The 21,476-nt window shown below is 42.0% G+C and overlaps 1 protein-coding gene across 3 annotated transcripts in view; it reads left to right on the top strand.

Annotated features, from left to right (window-relative positions):
* The first annotated feature begins 4,565 nt into the window (after positions 1–4,565).
* Positions 4,566–21,476, top strand: part of MPHOSPH8 (M-phase phosphoprotein 8) — a 49,536-nt gene continuing 32,625 nt past the window's right edge. For all 3 annotated transcript variants that reach the window (XM_082676030.1, XM_082676029.1, XM_082676031.1), the window contains exons 1-2: positions 4,566–4,898; positions 18,544–18,699. In XM_082676030.1, the coding sequence (XP_082532156.1) occupies positions 4,680–4,898; positions 18,544–18,699 (375 nt within the window). In that variant the 5' untranslated portion in view covers positions 4,566–4,679. The remainder of the gene's footprint in view (positions 4,899–18,543; positions 18,700–21,476) is intronic.

The raw sequence follows: 21,476 nt of genomic DNA, 5'->3' as shown, positions 1-21,476 counted from the left end.
ACTAATAGATACCTATAATGAAATCTAATTATGATTTTATTCAGTGTAGCAATCACTTTAAAATAAGTGGAAGCAGTCTATTGTTTTAATGAACGAACCAGCAATTATAAAATTAAAATTCCAGGGAATTCCCTGGCAGTCCAGTGGTTAGGACTCCGAGCTTTTAGTGCCGGGGACCTAGGTTCCACCCCTGGTTGGGGAGCTAAGATCCCATAAGCTGAGCAGCACAGCCAAAAAAAAGTTTTTTTAATAAAAAAATTTTAAATTCCAGTATTACAGACTTTTTGTGTTTGAATACTTTAAGGTGATGAGAGACACATCGGGGTGGTGCTGGAGGCTTATTTCCTTCTCCCCTCTCAGGAGGCTGGCAGGGAGCCGGTGCAGCCAGGCTGAGCAAGCTGGGAGGAAACAAGCCTGTTTCTGGGCCGGGTGTTGAACCCGGGCCCCCCTGGCACTTGGTGTGCACGCTCCCTGGTATGGACCCTCAGCTGCAGATCCCTGCGCAGCTGTTTTTCTTTTTTTTTTTTTTGGCTGCACCACGCAGCTTGTGGCATCGCAGGTCCCTGACCAGGGATCCCACCGGCCCGGCAGTGAAAGCACGGAGTCCTAACCACTGGCCTGCCAGGGAAGTCCCTGGACACCTTTCTTATCGTTTAGAGACACTAGGTGTCTCGAGCAATTCTTCGGTGGATCATGCTTTTGGTGTTGCATCTAAAAATCTCATCACCAAACGAAGGCCATCTAGATTTTCTCCTATGTTATGTTCTAGAAGTTTTATAGTTTTGCATTGTTTGTTTAGGCCTCTGATCCATCTTGAGTTTTTCTTGTGAAGGGAGTGAGGTCTCTGTCCAGCCTACTCCACACGATGCCTTCCAGTCCATTTCCGCTCTGTCTTTACGTAGAACCCCGGTGTCTTTGACATACAGTCTTTTTTTTTTTTTAATATTTCTTTCTTTCTTTATTTATTTTTGGCTGTGTTGTGCCTTCGTTTCTGTGCGAGGGCTTTCTCCAGGTGTGGCAAGCGGGGGCCACTCTTCATCGCGGTGCGCTGGCCTCCCACTATTGCGGCCTCTCTTGTTGCGGAGCACAGGCTCCGGACACGCAGGCTCAGCGGCCATGGCTCATGGGCCTAGTTGCTCCGTGGCATGTGGGATCTTCCTGGACCAGGGCTCGAACCCGTGTCCCCTGCATCGGCAGGCAGATTCTCAACCACTGCGCCAAGACTGACATACAGTCTTGGCTGTCCTCCCACCCATCCTGCCCATCACCCCTCACGCACACAGGTGCAGGGTTTCCTTCCTGCTGCGGGGCCTGCCCGCCTGCCTCTCCAGTGGCTCCCAACACCCTGATGAGGGACCCTGTGAGCCTGCTGGTGCCCGAGGGAATGGGAGGCTTGTGAGGAGCTGCCTAAAGGCCTCCTCCCACCTTCCTCCCCGATGAGGCAAGAAGCTCAGGACCTGTCCCACTACTCACGCTGCAGACGTCCGGCTCCATTCGGGGCCGTGGGCCCAAGGCCAAGGGGAGCTGGCATCTTTGACTACTCTGCCTTTTGCTGTTTATATATGTATAAACCATCTAAATCTGAAACAGGCTTGTTATATCTTTACTGGCCAAATCAGTCAGGTCTTAGCCCTGGCCTGCCCTGCTTGTTTGCTTGACGTAATTACAGAAGACAAACTGGGTACCTCCTTACATTGTTACTGGAGACGTATACTAGTAAAACAAAATTTTGCAATGTTTATCAAAATTTAAATCACAATGTGGTGGTCATTTCATAATGTATAGAAATATCGAATTACTATGTTATGCACCAGGAACTAATATAGTGTTGTAGGTCAATTATGCTTCCAAAAGAAACAAGCAAACTCATGGAAAAAGAGATCAGACCTGTGGTTACCAGAGATGGGGGTGGTGGAAGGGGAGAGTGCGCAAAGGTGGTCCAAAGGTGCAAACTTCCAGTCATACGACAAGTAAGTATTAGGGCCGTGATGTGCAGCATGACGAATAGAATGAGCGCTGCTGTGTGTTACATATAAGGGTTGTTCGGAGACTAGATCCCAAGAGTTCTCTTCACAGGAAAAATATTTTTCTTTTATTTTGTGTCTATTTGAGATGATGGATGTTCACTAGACTTACCGTGGTCATCATTTCATCGTGTATGTAAGTCATACCATTATGCTGTACATCTAAAACTTACACAATGCTGTATGTCAATTATATCTCAATCAAACTGGAAGAAAAAATTAAATCACTACCCTCTTTGACATATAAATTCCACTAGTAGGAATTCTACTTCTAGAAATTCATCTTACAGAAATATGGACACACCAACACATGCATGTATTTTATGTGCATACATACACAGTGCAGTGGCAGAGCATGTGCAATAGAGCTCATTTCAAAAGTTGTATAAGGGCTTCCCTGGTGGCGCAGTGGTTGGGGGTTTGCCTGCCGATGCGGGGGACACGGGTTCATGCCCCGGTCCGGGAGGATCCCACGTGTCGCGGAGCTGGGCCCGTGAGCCATGGCCGCTGAGCCTGCATGTCCGGAGCCTGTGCTCCACAACGGGAGAGGCCACAACAGTGAGAGGCCCGCAAAAAAAAAAAAAAAAAAGTTGTATAAATGGGTGTTTATATATATATGAGATAAAAATCCGTCATGTCATATTCCAAACTAGTTACCTTTGAGGAACAGGAACTTTATTTCTATCTTATACATTTTTGAATTAATTGAAAAAATTTTACAATGAACATATATACTTAATTTCAAAAATACATAAAAGCAGAGTAAATAGTGTAATTAACTCCCTCAAGACTTAAAATGCTTTGTCAAGTTTTTGGACGCTTAGAACGGCCTTTTCTTCCCTCTTTTGCTGCTGAGGAAACGGGTTGGCTCTCCTACAGGATGTCCCACATTCTGGACATGTCTCTTTCCATTTCTCTTTCCCCATATTTCTTGTAAACTGGAAATTAGATCTAAAGTCCTGAGTAGATTAAGGATCAGCATTTCTGTCAACATGAGCCGTGAAGGCTGGTTGTTCTACTGTAATAATGCTAACATTGATCAGCGGGTTTCCACTGTGGCCTACAGCCAACACTCACCTGTGGACAGATACTTTGGCATCCAGTTTCTCTTCAGTCTGTCAGCTAACGATTCTGTTGTCTGAATCATTTTATGAAATATTGTGGTTCTCTATTTTTTCTTCTATACTTGTTAGCTGGAATTCTTGTGAAATAATCAGCTTTCCCCCATCAACTAACGTTGCTTTATAATATTTTTTAAACTTATTTAAAAAAAATATGGAAGCATTAGAATTGCTGTGTCTTCCCTTAGAGATGAGAGTGCCTGGCGGGCAGGCTATGGTGTAGCGATCGCTGTGTTCCTAATGCCTAGGATGCCTTCTGTGAGCCAACTCAAACATCTGGCGCTGCTCTCAAAAGGCGCCTGCCAGATCATAGTCTTAAATGAACTCAGGGAGCCCATTTAAAAGAGTTAATTTTGTAAATTAAGTTGCCAGGTGAAAATTCTCACTCGAGGATGAGGTCATTAGCCACCACAGCTGCGGACCTTCAAGGCCTCCTGAGAGGAGCTCAGGGCGGAGATCAGGAGTGAGGCGCTCTGTGCTCTGGGGAAAGCTGGAGAAGGTTTTAGGAGCCCGGTTCTCGCCTCCCCTCACATCTAGAAAGGCACAAAATCATTAACGGGGTGTCCGCTCCTCGTGGCCAGCAGCAGCGCGTGCTTGACCGCTCGTCTGCTGGCCGGTCACCCAGGCCCTGAGCTGCTGAGGCGCTGTCCCCTGGACATAGGGGACATTTTGCCCCAAATAAAACCCAACTCGCAACTCTCACCTTGTGCATTTATTTTCAGTCGACAAAGTTCACTGTTAAATAAAAAGCTCGCTGCTACAAAGACTTTATTTGCTTATTTGCAATTCAAACTGAGAAATATTTCACCTAGCAACTCTGGGCGACAATTCATTTTGAGGGGTGACTATTTTTGTCAATCATTCATAACGTGTACAAATTACTTTTATCACCTCCTCTGATTTTTCTCTGTGGGAATTAAAAAAACAAAACAAAACCCTACTAGAAATTGGAAAATAAATGTTTTCCTTATCTTTAAACAGCACTCCCTAAAATATAACAGCACTATAGGCTGTGTTTGATTGGATCCTCCACAGGCGTTAATCGAATCAAAATCACCCAGATAAGGGTCACCTGCTCTGGGCAGCGGGCGGCACGAAGAGAACCCGCCACGAACCAGACCCGCGCGCTGACCCTCTCGCCCCGCCCACTTCTCGCCCAAGTCCCGCAATCCCCGCCCACCAGCGCTACAATGCAGCCTCCGCTCCGCGGCTCCCTTCCCCTCAGCCCACACCCCGCCCACGCTCCTCAAGCCCCGCCCACCGGCGCTACACCGCGGCCTCTCCTAGCGCCTCCATCGGCCTGCTCTTCCTTCCGCCCGGGGCATCCCCACCTCGGCCAGCCCACCCGCTTCCTGTGGGTGGTGCGGGGCTCCGGCGCGCCCGCCTGACGTGATTGTTGTGCGCGCGCGTCGCTCTGGGGTCCCGAGCCCGCCATTGGCGTTTTCTAGTCAGCGGCATCCTGCTGGCGGGGGTTCGGGGCCGAGCGCGGGGCGCGCGTCGCAACCGCTCTCCCCGCGGCTGGCAGAGCTCCGTTATGGCTGCGGCGGAGGCGGAGGGGGCGAGCGCGGCTGCAGTTCCTGGTTCGGGTGCCGACGGCAGTGGCAAGTCGCCCGGAGTCGAAGGAGAGGGAGGAGGAGCGGTGGGCAAAGAGAAGGACGCGGCCGCGAAAGGAGCGGAGGCCGTCGGGGACAGTGAGGATGACGGCGAGGATGTGTTCGAGGTGGAGAAAATCCTGGACATGAAGATCGATGGGGTACATGCGGGGCCCGGGCCGGGGGGAGGCTCACGCGCGGCGATCGGCGCGGCCGGAGTGGTGCTGCCCGCTCAGGAGGCGCTGGAGGCGGTGTAGACGGATGTCCACGGCGCGGGGACATTGAGAGGAGGCTTCCTTCTTAGGCTCCGTCCGCGCCATCCCCATCCCCATCCCCGGGGGACGGCGTCTCGGGTCTGAGAGCCTGAGCATCCTCGCCCGCTCTCCCTGTGCGGCGTGTGCCAGCAGCCTCTCAGGAGCCTTGAATTCCTCGCCGCGCCCTGCCCGGCGCTTCCCGCCCAGTGTCTGTGTGAAAGACGTGTTTCACCCTGGTCCCCGCAGAGTGTGGTGCTTCCCCATTTATGCCCTTCAAGCTTATCGTTCTTTACATGTTTGTCTCCTGCTAGATTGTAGGCTCCTTTGGTAGACTATGCTTTTTATTAATTCGTTATCGCTGACACTTTAATCCAGTGCCTAGCATGCCGTGCTTGCTTTGTGTATATCAGATTGAGTGAATGAATTGTGGGCTGGAGGCTGGGGGGAAGGTGAGAGGGTGGGAGGATGGGCAATGGGAAAATAATCTGTTTTAGTAAATAGGTGTAAGATGACCAAAGGCCCTACACGGTGGTCGTTCTGTATATTGTGTTCTTTTTATTTATTTTATTTTTTTGCGGTACGCGGGCCTCTCACTGCTGTGGCCTCTCCCGTTGCGGAGCACAGGCTCCGGACGCGCAGGCTCAACGGCCATGGCTCACGGGCCCAGCCGCTCCGCGGCATGTGGGATCTTCCCGGACCGGGGCACGAACCCGTGTCACCTGCATCGGCAGGCGGACTCTCAACCACTGCTCCACCAGGGAAGTCCCCCTGTGTTCTTTTTATTGTCTGTTATTTCCCATTTGTCATACGCTACCTTATATTTTTTTGTCCATTCATTCAGCAGACTTTTTTTGTTTTCAACTACTGCATGGGTAGGTGCTGTGTTAGGTCCTGAGGATATAGAGATGAGTTGTAGCATACACAGTTGCTGACATTAAAGATTCTCCTGGAGCTTCCCTGGTGGCGCAGTGGTTGAGAGTCCGCCTGCCGATGCAGGGGACACGGGTTCGTGCCCCGGTCCGGGAAGATCCCACATACCGCGGAGCGGCTGGGCCCGTGAGCCATGGCCGTTGAGCCTGCGCGTCCGGAGCCTGTGCTCCGCAACGGGAGAGGCCACAACACTGAGAGGCCCGCGTACCGCAAAAAAAAAAAAAAAAAAAGATTCTCCTGTACAGTGGGGGATAAATAACCGAAATCCAGCGTCATCAATCTTATTGTTAGTTGCAGTAAAGATAGGGACATTTCTATGTATAATTTTCCCAGATACCTTGTAAGCACCTTGAGGTGATAGGTGTATCACCTGCGTTTAACATAGTGCTTGGCAGGTGAAAGATATTCAGAAAATATTTGGTTAGGAGCGTAATATCTTCAGAATTGTTGATTCACTTCTTTTACAATATTCAATTTTGCCAGTTCCAAAGAACTGTAGGCACTGTACCTAAAGCCCCACATTAAAAAAAATTTTTTTCTTTCATTTAAATGGAATCTCACTATATTTGTTTGGTGTGTGTCTGCATTTTTTGCTCAACAATATCTTTGTGAGATTTATTCCATGTTGTTGGAGCTATAGTTTCTTTCCTTTTCATTGCTGCATAGTTGTTGGCCCTCAAACAACTTGGGGCCTAGGGGTGCCTGACCCCTGTACAGCTGAAAAGCCACTTATAAACTCCCCCAGAACCTAACTAATAGCCTTCTACCAGAAGGGGAAGCCTTACCCATAGTAGAAACAGTCAGTTAACACATATTTTGTATATTATGTGTATTGTATACTGTATCCTTAATTAAAAAGTAAACTAAAGAAAAGAAAATATTTAAAAAATCAGAAGGAAGAGAAAATGTATTTACAGTAATTTATACCCTAAGTATACATCTTCTGTTTATGAGATGAATTGCTTGTCAGAACCTACATCAATATTGTCTTATATGATACAAAACACTGTAGATGTTATATGTATTACCAGCACTGGACATCAAAAATGAAAAGATAATGTGAAAAAGTTTATTGATTCATACTTTATGGTAGCCTAGTGTAATCGATAAAATTGCTTCCCAGTAGCCTAGCCTAGACACTAATGAATGAATTGTTAGAAAATTTTTGTGGCGTATGGTATTACAGTCATATTCATAGTACAGTATCAGAAACATTATTACATTTTTAAAGAAGTCACTTACCTGTAATAATCTAATACTCACTTTCTCCAATTAGAAAAGAATATGGTAATATAATTCTTTGAAAGCAAAGTTATAAAACGTTAAGAAAACTAACACATTAATTTTACATTAAATATCACACACCTTATGTCTTTGTAATGACCGACCAGTATTTACATATACTTTATTCATTCATTGCATACCTTTTTCTTAATCATTTCAGTACTTCTGGCTATGTGTTTCGTCTGTGACTTTTTTCAGATTGTTGGAAATCTCCAAAAAATTTTCATATATACATATATATATATTTTGGCTGTGTTGGGTCTTTGTTGCTGCACGCAGGCTTTGTCTAGTTGTGGCGAGCGGGGGCTACTCTTCATTGTGGTGTGTGGGCTTCTCATTGCAGTGACTTCTCTTGTTGTGGAGCACGGGCTCTAGGCGTGTGGGCTTCAGTAGTTGTGGCACATGGGCTCAGTAGTTGTGGCTCGCGGGCTCTAGAGTGCAGGCTCAGTAGTTGTGGTGCACAGGCTTAGTTGCTCCACAGCATCAAAAATGAAACATCAAATGGACATCAAAAGAGATGTGGGATCTTCCCGGACCAGGGCTCGAACCCGTGTCCCCTGCATTGGCAGGCAGACTCTTAACCACTGTGCCACCAGGGAAGTCCAAATTTTCCAATATATTTATTGAAAAATATCTGCATATAGGTGGACCCCGCAGTTCAAACCCATGTTTTTAAAGGGTCAAGTGTATTCAGTTGTATGAACATACTACAGTCTCTCTTTTCTACTACTGTTGATGGGCATTTGGGTTTCCAGTTTTTGGCTATTGTGAATAACGCTTCTGTGAACTTTATTGAACATGTCTCCTGGTGTATTGTGCACAAATGTTTCTCTTGGTTGTATATACCTAGGAGTGGAGTTGTTCAGACAGGATGCATGTGTCTTCAGCTTTAAGTGGAAACTGTTTTTGAAATTGGTTGTACCAATTTACACTACTGCTAATGTTTTATGAGAATTCCTTTTGTTAAGCATCCTATTGGCACTTGATATTGTCAGTCTTTATACTTTTAGCCAGTACTGGTGGGGTATCTGATGGTATTTCCTACTTGTAATTTATATTTCTCTGGATTCTGCACTAGTAATCAGTGTTGAAATCATTGAGCATCTTTTCATATATTGGGTTGGCCAAAAAACGGACTTTTTGGCCAACCCAATACTTATTTTTTGGTCATTTGGTTATCTTTTATGAAGTGCCTGTTCAGGTCTCTTTCTACTTTGTCTTTCTTTATTAATTTGTTGTATTCTAGATTCAAATCCTTTGTGGGTGATGTCATGTATATCTCTTTTCCTGCTATGTCTTTTTTGGTCAGTAGAAGTTCATATGATTAATGTAGAAAAACTTAATCTTTGTCTTGATGTTGAGTGCTTTTTTTTTTTTGCGGTATGCGGGCCTCTCACCGTTGTGGCCTCTCCCGTCGCGGAGCACAGGCTCCGGACGCGCAGGCCCAGCGGCCACGGCCCACGGGCCCAGCCACTCCGCGGCACGTGGGATCCTCCCGGACCGGGGCACGAACCCGTGTCACCTGCATCGGCAGGCAGACTCCCAACCACTGCGCCACCAGGGAAGCCCAATGTTGAGTGCTTTTTATGTCTGGTTTGAGAAATCTTTCCCTACCCTAAATATTCTCTCTTTTTTTTTTTCCTGAAAGCTCTGTTGTTTTGCCTTTCAGATTTTATATTTACATTTCACTTGGAATTGATTTTGTGTATAGTGTAATGTAGGGATCAGGTTTCATTGAGCAAATCTGTCTTTTTATTCTTTAACAATGCCTTATAAATTTTAGAATCAACTTGTCAATATCCTTGCACACATTAAAAACTTTGAATTTTTATTGGGATTCGCATTGAATCTGTGGGTAAATTTAGGATCAATTTAATTTCTTTCAATAATGTTTTATAGCTTTCTGTGTTGAGGTCTTAGTAAGTTGATTTTTAGGTATAATTGATATTTTTGATGCAGTGGTAAATGGTCTTTTGAAAAGTTTCATTGTCTTATTTGTTGCTCATACAATTAATTTTTGTGTATTTACCCTTTGTTAAAGAAATTCCATTTATTTCTAGTTGCTAAATACTTTTATTGCGAAAGGATGTTGAATTTTATTAAATTTTTTCCTGCATCTGTTAAGATGATCGCATAATTTTTCTCCCTTATATCACTAATGTGATAAACTACATTGATTTCCTAATGTTAAATCAACTTTGTGTTCATAGAATAAACCAAAGTTTGTTGTGATGTTACCCTTTTTTAGTGTTAGATTATATATTTCTTTATTTTTTCATTTATTTCTGCTTTTTCTTTTTTTATAAATTTATTTTATTTATTTTTTATTTTTGGCTGCATTGGGTCTTCGTTGCAGTGCGCCACCTTCTCATTGTGGTGACTTCTCTTGTTGCAGAGCATGAGCTCTAGGTGCGCGGGCTGCAGTAGTTGTGGCACATGGGCTCGGTAGTTGTCGCGCATGGGCTTAGTTGCTCCGTGGCATGTGGGATCTTCCCGGACCAGGGCTCGAACCCATGTCCCCTTCATTGGCAGGCGGATTCTTAACCACTGTGCCACCAGGGAAGCCCAACAAAAATTTTTAGCTAATTATCTAGTATATACAACCTAAGAGGATAAGAGGACGGACCATCTGCTGCCATTTAGTTTGTCCCACTGATTAAGCGAAAGATAATGTGGCTACCAAGAAAATAGACATTTGGGGAATTTTGAAGATAAGTTTATAGATCCCAGGGCTATCATGAAATTTCTTAATATACAGCAAAGTCTTGGGCAATATTTGGGTTGACATTATTCCTATAAAAAAACATGTAATTCAGGTTTTCATTTGTTTTGTATACTGCTATACACATAGTGACCCTCAGTAAATATTTGTTGAATGAATGAATGAAGCAAAACTGCTGAAATGAAGGCTGTTAACAATTATCAGTCAGTTAAATCTGGAGCTAAAATTGAGATGTATTCCTTGTACTTGAGAATGATTGTTAATACTCCCTCATTCTCATTGACTAGATCAAACCTAATTGATAACAAGTATTAAATTTATATGTGTTCATTACTGCCTTTTTTTTTAATCATCAGAAAAGTTGCAAGAATTGTGTAGAATCTCCCATACGCCTTTACCCAGATCCCCCAGTTGTTGATATTGGCTTTATTTTTTTCTCTCTTTATTTATATACATTTTTTTCTGGCCCATTTGAAAGTAAATAGTGTTTTTTAAAAGCAACTTTGAGTAACACATTTAGCACTATTTTTATGCACACAAAACTAAGGTGGCCCACAGGTAAGGATCTTTGGTCTCCGAGCCCTGTTGTTGGGTACATTCAGGCATCCCTCCACTCCCCTGTAGTGGTGTAACTTCTCCTGTGGTATTTGTGCCAAGAGCAGGAGTGCCGCCACGAGGACCTAAGCAAGCCGCTCTCTCACCTTGGTTTATCTCCAGTTTTAACTGCGCCTTCATAGAGCTCTTACAGGGTTGTGTATTAATAGTTTTCTCTTTCCACACTGTTTTGCTAAAAAGCATACGCATGCATTTTCAGTTGTTATAATCACTGCCCTGCACCCAGTTATATAGCTGAACCGTTAAACTGACATGCTTTCTCTTTTTTTTGGGGGGGGGCCCACCATGCGGGATCTTAGTTCCCTGACCACGGATCAAACTCACGCCCTGTGCAGTGGAAGCTCGGAGTCTTAACCATTAGACTGCCAGGGAATTCCCAACATAGACTCTTCTTTTTTTTTTTTTTTTTGCGGTACGCGGGCCTCTCACTGTTGTGGCCTCTCCCGCTGTGGAGCACAGGCTCCGGACGCGCAGGCTCAGCGGCCATGGCTCACGGACCCAGCCGCTCTGCGGCATGTGGGATCTTCCCAAACCGGGGCACGAACCCGTGTCCCCTGCATCGGCAGGCAGACTCTCAACCACTGCGCCACCAGGGAAGCCCCCAACATAGACTCTTAATTATTATTTTAAAATTATAAAGATTTTCAGGATTATTTCTAAAAGTTAAGAGACTACTCTTTTCCCACTATTTCTTAGTTTCTAATCCTGTTAGATGCTAATGCTTGGTCTTTCTACAGATGGCAGAATGATTGAAAGGCAGTGTGGGCATGATGGAAGGGTGCAATAGGAGGGAACAGTGGTTGGCAGTCAGTTTCGAAAGTTGATTGCCTTGGTGGTTGTATGAATAAAATCAGACAAGTGTTAAGAGTATAGCTAGAATGGTGCTCTGCAATTCGTGCAGAAAACTATTGCATGAGTATGTTCTTGCTTCTCAGTGAGATTGGGTATTGAGCAGAAAAGAAAAATCAGAAATCTGGAAAAGCAAGAATTTGGAATATATATGACAAAGATTTAATAGCCATCAAGTATTAAAAAGAAAGGGAATTCCCTGGCAGTCCAGTGGTTACGACTTGGCACTTTCGCTGCCATAGCCCGGGTTCAATCCTTGGTGGGGGAACTGATCCCGCAAGCCGTGTGGCAAGGCCAAAAAAAGAAGTATTAAAGAGAAAAATTCTCATAAATGAGCGAGAAAATGGGCAAAAGATACAACAGGTAACTTTAAAATATTGTTGATGTAGTTTATATATATGATTTTATATGTGTATCTTTTTTTTTTTTATATATGTGTATCTTAAACTTTTTCATTTCAACCATTTTTCAGTGTGTGGTTCAGTGGCATTAAGTACATCCACACTGATGTGCAGTCATCATCACCATCCAGCTCCGGAACTTTTCCATCTTCCCAAGCTGAAACTCTGTACCCATTAAATACTAATTCCCTATTCTCCCTCCTCTCAGCCCCTGGCAGCCACTATTCTCCTTTCTGTCTTCATGAGTTTCCCTATTCTAGGTACTTCATATAAATGGAATCATAAATACTGGGTTGGCCAAAAAGTTCATTTGGGTTTTTACAGAACGAACTTTTTGGCCAGTTCAGCATTTTCCTTCTGTGTCTGGCTTATTTCACCTAGCATAATGTTTTTTAAGGTTCATCCATATTGTAGCATGTGTTAGAATTTCCTTCCCTTTTAAGGCTGAATAATCCATTATATGTGTATACCACATTTTGTTTATATATTCATCTGTTGATTGTTTGTTTGGGTTGTTTCCCACTTTTTAGCTATTGTGAATAATGCTGCCCTGAAATGTGTGTTCAGATATCTGTTTGAGTCTCTGTTTTCAGTTCTTTTGGATATATACCTTGGAGAAGAATTACTGGATTATGAGGTAATTCTGTTTAACTTTTTGAGGAGTTGCCAAACTGTTTTCCACAGCAGTTGTACCATTTCAGGTTCCCACCATCAATGTGAGAACGTTCTCATTTCTCCACATCCTCACCAACACTTGTTACTTTCTATGTTTTTGTTTGACCTAGTGGGTGTGAGGTAGTATCTTGTGGTTTTGAAATTTGCGTTTCCCAAAGGACTAATGATGTTGAGCATCTTTCCAGGTGCTATTGGTCATTGGTATATCTTCCTGGAGAAATGTCTATTCATGTCCTTCCTTTGTCCTTTTTTTTTTTTTTTTTTTGCGCTACACGGGCCTCTCACTGTTGTGGCCTCTCCCATTGCGGAGCACAGGCTCCGGACGCGCAGGCCCAGCGGCCATGGCTCACGGGCCTAGCCGCTCCACGGCATGTGGGATCCTCCCGGAACAGGGCACGAACCCGTGTCCCCTGCATCGGCAGGCGGACCCCCAACCACTGCGCCACCAGGGAAGCCCCCCTTTGTCCATTTATAACTGTGTTGTCTCGTTTTGGGATTGGAGGAGGTTTTTTTTTTAAATATATTCTGGATGTTGATCCCTTATGAGATGTCATTTGGAAATATTCTCTCCAGTTACATGGGTTTCCTTTTCACTCTATTGATAATGTCCTTTATTCGCACAAAAGTTTTTGTTTTTGATGAAGTTATTTTACCTATTTTTTTCTTTTGTTTGGGCTTTTGATGTTTTGATGTTGTATATATACCTTGCTCACTTCATATATACATGCTCACTTCATGTCTCTGTGTCACATTTTGGTAATTCTCACAATATTTCACACTTTTTCATTATTTCTATATTTGTTATGGTGATCTGTGACCAGTGATTTTTGATGTTACTATGGCAAAAAGATTACCGCTCACTGGAGACTCAGATGATGGTTAGCATTTTTTAGCAATGAAGTGTTTTTTAATTAAGGTAGGTGCATTGTTTTCTTAGATAATGCTACTGCATACTCAGTAGACCAAGGTATAAATATAAACATAACATTTATATGCACTGCAAAACCGAAAAAATTGTGTGACCTGCTTTATTGTGATATTTATTGCAGTGGTCTGGAGCCAAACTCACAATATCTCTTAGGTATGCCTGTATCCAAGAATTCATTGTCAAATCCAAGGTCCTGAAGATATACCCCTGTGTTTTCTTCTAAGAATTTTATGGTTTTAGCTTTTAAATTTAGGTCTTTGATCTATTTTGAGTTAATTTTTGTGTATGGTGTGAGATAGGGATTTAACTTCATTCTTTCATATGTGAAAATCCAGTTGTCCCAGCACAATTTGTGTCCCTGTTCATTGGACTTGGCACCTTTATCAAATATCAGTTGGCCTTAGATGTGTGGGTTTATTTCTGGACTCCATGTATCTGTTCTTATGCCAGTACCATACTGTTTTGATTATTGTGGCTCTGTAGTAAAATTTGAAATCAAGAAGTGTGAGTCCTCCAAATTTGTTCTTTTTCAAGATTATTTTGCCTATTCAGGACTTCTTCCAATTCCATATGAATTTGCGGTTTGTCTTTACTACCTTTGCAAACGAGGCTATTGGAATTTTGATAGGGACCTGAGGTCACTTTGGTAGTGTTGACATCTTAACGGTATTAAGTCTTCCTACCAAAGAACACAGATGTCTTTCCATTTACTTGTATCTTCTCTAATTACTTTCAGCAGTGTTTTGTAGTTTTTAGTATGCAAGTCTTTTATGTCCTTAGCTAAGTTTATTCTTGAGTATTTTATACTTTAGATGCTATTGTAAATGGAATTGCTTTCTTAATTTCATTTTTGGTTTGGGCATTTCAGATGTATAGAAACAATTAATTTTTGTGTGTATTGTACCCTGCAACTTTGCTGAGTTCATTTATTAGAGATGGTTACTTTCTTGTGTATTCTTTGGGATTTTTTTATAAATAGAATCATATCATCCATGAATATAGTTTCATTTCTTCCTTTCCAACCTGGATGCGTTTTATAGCTTTTTCTTACCTAATTGCTCTGGCTAGAACTTCCAGTACAACGTTGAATAGCAGTGGTGAAAGTGGGCACATAGCAGGTAATTTTTCAAAGAAAAAATGTAAATGGCTTAATGATAATTTTGTAAGTGGATGTGGAATATGGCAGAACTTTTTTTATAAATTGCCATATAGTAAACATTTTAGACTTTGTAGGCTGAGAGACAATTTGGGGGTTTAGAGTTGGTGTTCCTTGTCGTGGTAGAAATGTGACCTCATTCTCCTAAAAAACTTTCGTTCTCTCAAAGACAGTGATCTTCCTTCTTGGGAACTCACTAGAACGTGTTACCCGCATCTGCCTTTGGCATTTACACGTATTGCCTTCACAGTGCGGACTGACTTTCTGCATGCAGCCCAGGTCCTGGGTTTGGATTTCAGCTGTACTACTCTTTTTTTTTTTTTTTTTTTTTTGCGGTACGCGGGCCTCTCAGTGCTGCGGCTTCTCCCATTGCGGAGCACAGGCTCCGGATGCGCAGGCTCAACGGCCATGGCTCACGGGCCCAGCCGCTCTGCGGCATGTGGGATCTTCCCGGACCGGGGCACGAACCCGCGTCCCCTGCATCGGCAGGCGGACCCTCAACCACTGCGCCACCAGGGAAGCCCTGAACTACTCCTTAGCTGTGTAATCATTAGTAGTTAGTCTGTCTAGAAGCTTCAGTTTCCTCATCTGTAAAATGAATATTAATACTTCACAGGGTTATTCTAAAGATTAAGTGAACCAATAAATGAAGAGATTTTGACAGTGCACAACACATTTTGAGGCACTTGATGTAAATATAATTCTTCTTTTGATTTGTTTTTGTGTGTTTGTTTTAATTTTTTTTTAGTTGAAGTGAAATTCACTTAGAATATTACATTAGTTTCAGGTGTAATGATCGGGTGATTTGTTTTCAACCATTTAAAAATGTAAAACCATTCTTAGCTTACAGGATGAGCAAAAACAGAGGCAGGCCCTGCTACAGTTTGCTGATCCCTGCTCTTGTATCGGATGAGGTGAAAGTTGGAGCATCTTTTCTGGAAGACATTTGACAGTGCATTTTTACAATCTTTAAATGGCTTTATTATTTGATCCCGTCTCTCTTTTGGGAATTTATTCTAACAACCTAATCAGAGTCACAGTGTTACTTATAAAAAACACAAATTGGAGACAATCAAAACAACCTTTGGTTTCCAAAGGGAGAGTTTTCATTGTTGTTTGTTTGGTTTTTGTGTGTGTGTGTGTGGTATGCGGGCCTCTCACTGCTGTGGCCTCTCCCGTTGCGGAGCACAGGCTCCGGACGCGCAGGCTCAGCGGCCATGGCTCACGGGCCCAGCCGCTCCGCGGTATGTGGGATCTTCCCAGACCGGGGCACGAACCCGCGTTCCCTGCATCGGCAGGCGGACTCTCAACCACTGCGCCACCAGGGAAGCCCATGTATTTTTTGTTATATTTATATGATGGAATAATGTTCAGTCACTAAAAATTATGTTTCTGGAAGATATTAAAGCAAGAAATGTTTGATATATCAGTGAGAAAGCAAGATAAAACTGATAGTATCCCAGTGTTTTAAGTATATATACATTAAATATATACTTATAAATGCAAAAGGCGAAGGAAATAGATCAAATTGTTGTCAGTATTTTGAGGTGACTTTTATTTGTTTTTTCCTGTTTTTCATTGATTTTCAAAGACTGCACATTGCTTATAGAATCAGAAAAAGACCTCAGTCTTTGGATTATTAAAAACATGGATTGATGGTATTGTGGTTTTATTTGTTTGTTTATTTTAATTTTTTTAAAATTGAGGTATTGGGCTTCCCTGGTGGTGCAGTGGTTGAAAGTCCGCCTGCCGATGCAGGGGACACAGGTTCGTGCCCGGGTCTGGAGGGATCCCACATGCCGCGGAGCGGCTGGGCCCGTGAGACACGGCCGCTGAGCCTGCGCGTCCGGAGCCTGTGCTCCGCAACGGGAGAGGCCACAACAGAGAGAGGCCCACGTACCGCAAAAAAAAAAAAAAAAAAAATTGAGGTATTATTGACATTATATATAACATTATAATAGCCTTAGGTGTACGACATAATGATTTGATATTTGTATACATTGTGAAATGATCACCACAGGAAGTCTAGTTAACATCTAACATTTTTTTCTTGTGCTGAGAACGTTTAAGATCTGCACTCTTAGCACCTTTCGAATGTGCAGCACAGCATTATTAACTGGCCACACGCTGCACATTTGTCACATCCCCGCCACATATTTACCTTGTAACTGGAAGTTTGCGCTTCTTGACCCCTCACCCATTTCCCACCCCCACCCCTGCCTCTGGCAACCACCGGTCTGCTTTCTGTATCTGTGAGCTTGGGTTTGTTTGCTTGTTTTTCTTTTCCTTTTAAATATTTATTTATTTATTTATTTTTGGCTGCCTTGGGTCTTAGTTGCTGCGTGGGGGCTTTCTCTAGTTGCAGCAAGCTGGGACTACTCTTCCATGCAGTGCGCGGGCTTCTCTTGTTGAGGAGCACGGGCTCTAGGCACGCGGGCTCTAGAGCGCAGGCTCAGTAGTTGTGGCTCACGGGCTTAGTTGCTCCGCGGCATGTGGGATCTTCCTGGACCAGGGTTCGAGCCCGCATCCCCTGCATTGGCAGGCGGATTTCTTAACCACTGCGCCACCAGGGAAGCCCTGTTTTTCTTTTTATATTACATGTGTAAGTGAGATCATGTAGTGTTTATCTTTCTCTGACTTATTTCACTTATCGTAAGGCCCTTGAGGTCCATCCATGTTGTTGCACATGGCAAGACTTCATTCTTTTTTTTAATGGCTGAATAATTGTGTGAGTGTGTGTGTGTGTGTGTACATACATATATGTGTGATGTATATGATTATATATGTATGTGATATATATGTGTGTGTCTATATACACATACTGCGTTTTCTGTATTCATTTATTGATGGTCACTTGGATTGTTTCCACTTTTTGGCTATTGTAACTAATGCTGCGGTGAACATGGGGTACGTATATCTTTTCCAGTTAGTATTTTCATTTTCTTTTGATAAGTACCCAGAAGTGGGATTGATGAATCATATGGTAGTTCTGTTTTTAATTTTTTGAGGGTCTTCCATACTGTTTTTCTTAGTGGCTACACCAATTTACAGTCTCACCCAGAAGTGCAAAAAAGAGGTCTTTTTCTCCACATCCTCGTCAGCACTTGATATTTCTTCTGTTTTTGATAATCGCCATTCTAACAGGTGTGAGGTGACAACTCATTGTGGTTTTGATTTGCATTCCTCTAATAATTAGTGATGTTGAGCATCTTTTTAGCTATCTGTTGGCCATCTGTATGTCTTCTTTGGAAAACTGTTCAGTTGTTCTGCCCATTTTTTAATCAGATTGTTTTTTGCTTTTTACTTGTATCAGTTTTTTATGTATTCTGGATATTGACTCTCAGATATATGATTTGCTAATATCTTCCCACTCAGTAGGTTGCCTTTTCATTTTATTAATGGTTTCCTTTGCTGTGTAGAAGCTTTTTAGTATGATGTAGTATGACTTGTTTACTTTTGCTTTTGTTGCTTTTGCTTTTGGTGTGATACTGTTTTTGTTTTTGTTTTTGCCACTTGCTTCAGGAGATTAACATTTTTTTACATTTGTTTTATTGTGGTTATTTAATTTAAAAATTAGTTATTAAGTGAAAAGTAATACGTGCAAAATAGATTGAAGATTGACTCTCCTTCCTTCCTTCTCCCCAGAAACTGTTACAATTACCAGCTTCTCATGTCTTGCAGAGAACATTTTAAGAGAGGCTTTTAGGCTGATTCACATTTGGAGGGGACAGATTAAAATATGACTGATATTTTATTATTCCACTACAGTAAGCACTTGCCCTCAGAGGGAGAAGCTACAGCTGTACTTAGATCGGATGGACTTTCATTATGTATTTTAAGGAATTCACAAATGATCTCAGGAGATGAACAGTCTTTACCATGATTTTAATCTCCATTTCAGGTTGGTTCATGTATTCTCAGCAACTGTATGGCTTTGGAGCTATAGTCAAGTCTAATATCCTCTATTTGCCTGTTTTTAATTTATATAACAGGGCAAGATCGTTTATAAAGTTCGATGGAAAGGATACACATCAGATGATGATACCTGGGAGCCTGAGGTTCACCTTGAGGACTGTAAAGAAGTTCTTCTTGAATTTAGGAAGAAAGTTGCGGATAACAAAGCTAAACCAGTGAAGAAGGATGTCCAGGTATTATATTTTATCTCATAGTGGGTTTTTTTAGTATAATAAGTTTATTATAAATTTTAGTAATATACAGAATGTATAGTAAGGAATTTACAAATAATAATAAAATATACAGCATTCCTATTGTGAGTTCTGTATAGCCAGTTGATTCTCATAGAATGCTTTCATTGATTTTTGCCAGGCTCTTTTTTCTGTAGCCAAGCTGTGATTGCAGGTGACATACAGGTATAGTTGGGGCATGTTGTTATTTTCCTTTAAGTTAAGAGTAAGATGATAGTGGGGAGAAAAGAGATGTGTTGAAACTTTACTTGTTCGTCCATGATGTGAGCATCATGTTTTTGTATACCTGAGGAATATTTTTTATGCTATTCATCATAGTATTATTAACTATGGTCACATTATTATTATTAACTATGGTCACATTAAATATGGTCATATTCATCATGTTTTTGTATACCTGAGGAAAATTTATGTTACTATCACAGATACAACACATACTCTTATATTTAATCAGCATTATTAACATATTTCTAAGTCTGACTTTTCTGCTAATTCAAACAATTCTTAGATCACTTTATAAAGCTATAAATTTTAATCCGTTTCAGATTATTCATAGGTCTGATTATCTCCGGGTCTTCTGTTTTTCTTTTCTATTTCCACTTCAATTTTTAACCACTTTATGGTTTTTTAGTAGCTCTTGTTGGTGGTAAGGAAGGATAAAGAATTGAAAGGAACTCAGATGAGTTAAACTTCTATCATCAGCAGTTTGAAAAAAGACTTGATGGTGGTCTAAAGTGGGATAACATTAAAACTAATGCACAAACTTGGTTTAAGAGTTTCCTTCTATGGATTTGTCCATTGTTTTATCCTTGATTCTCATATTCCATACATTATTGAATTGGCTTTATTTATGAATCTTCTAAGAATTTCCCATTTTACTTTTCTTTGTAAGTTTCATTTATAGCTTCTATTTATAAATTGAACTGACTCTAATTCAACTTATTGCTTTTGCTTTTAGTTTTCTTTTTCATTAGAAATAATTATCATTTTTTAGAATACTGACAGAGGTTCTTGAACTTAGAACTATATAGTGAAAATTGCTCACAATAAAGAGTCTTAGTTGTTGAGGTTATTTTTTAAGGGCTGAATATTGATCCCTTCTTTCCCAACAATTTGAGTTTCAGCTGCATACTTAGTATTTTTTAAATGACAAAAACAGTATTGGGACTTGACTGTGTGTAGCGGTTGTTAACAATAATAGCCGTGATAGAGGCAGCTTCTGCTCACCCAGCACATGTCCTCTGTCTGTGCCAAATGCTGGGCCAGCACTTTCATGGATTAAGATGAGAAAACGGAGGCTTAGGTAAGTTCAGTGCCAGCCCAGATTCACCCATTAGTAGTGACAGAGACAGGCAGCCACACTCTTAACCACTATGGTAGGTTTTCTTTTGGTTTGGGCTGTAGTTTGAAATCCATTTAGAGGAGTAGAATTACCAGTTTTTTAATTGTATGCTGTAGTGGCAGGGTCTTTAATAAATACAGTTTTTAAATTACTAAGCAAAACCTTCAGTACTTTTAAAATTTTTGTAAAGGAAATCCTTCACAAGATGAGTTCAGATTAGAGAATGTTTTCTTTAGTTTTTTGCTGCAGTTATACTTCACTTTTCTAGAATGGGTGCCTACTCCCTCCTTCCCTATTTCTTTCAGTAAAAACACTATACAAATACAAATGCACCTGTCTTACTAAGTGATTGGTTCATATTACTCTCAAAGTTTAGACATTTTGATTGAAATCTTCTTAAATTTATTTCTAACTTTCCTGCTTTTATTAGTGAGATAAGTTTGCTGAAACTTCTCCCAAGAAGTCTTGACTTATAGAATACTGGCTTTATTGGCCCTTTCACTTTATCAAGGCTCTGGTTAAACCCAACTTGCAACTCTCTTGATTTAAAATTATTGATGACAGTCTGAATGAGAATGATTCCTGATCGACTGGTCTGTTTGAGGCTTATTCTTTTTTTTTTTTTACTTTTTTAATTTATTTGGCTGCATCTGGTCTTAGTTGCGGCTCACCGGATCTTCGTTGTGGCATGCGGGATCTTTCGTTGTGGTGCATGGGCTTCTCTCTAGTTGTGGCGCTCAGTAGTTGGGGCGAGTGGGCTTAGTTGTCCTTTGGCCTGTGGGATCTTAGTTCACCGACCAGGGATCGAACCCACTTCCCCTGCATTGGAAGGCGGATTCTCAACCACTGGACCACCAGGGAAGTCCCTGAGGCTTATTCTTAATCCTTGTCCTAGTTTAAGGAAGACACTTGTCCACTTGGAAGTGTCTTTTTCTAAGCTATCCTTACTATTTTATAAGTAACTTAAAATTCTAGGCACTAACAACATTTTGAATTTTTATAAGACTGAAACCTCTATTTCTTATGTCAGGTGAACTTTCTCCTGAATTCTGTCTTTTATAAAGTATTCCAGTATTTATACTGCTATGACTTTTTGACCTAATCATTGAGTAGTATCAGTGGACAGGCATATGGCAAAAATGCACTGGTCGCTAACCTTTTCCCACTTTAGCAAAATAGTTTTTTTTGTTTTTTGCGGTACGCGGGCCTCTCACCGTCGTGGCCCCTCCCGCTGCGGAGCACAGGCTCCGGACGCGCAGGCTCAGCGGCCATGTCACGGGCCCAGCCGCTCCGCGGCATTGTGGGATCCCCCCGGACCTGGGCACGAACCCGTGTCTCCTGCATCAGCAGGCGGACTCTCAACCACCGCGCCACCAGG

The sequence above is a fragment of the Grampus griseus genome (assembly GCF_964374135.1).
Source record: "Grampus griseus genome assembly, chromosome: 18".
Classification (NCBI taxonomy): Eukaryota; Metazoa; Chordata; class Mammalia; order Artiodactyla; family Delphinidae; genus Grampus; species Grampus griseus.
The sequence above is the reverse complement of the archived record's forward strand: the minus strand, read 5'-3'. Positions and strand labels throughout refer to the sequence as shown.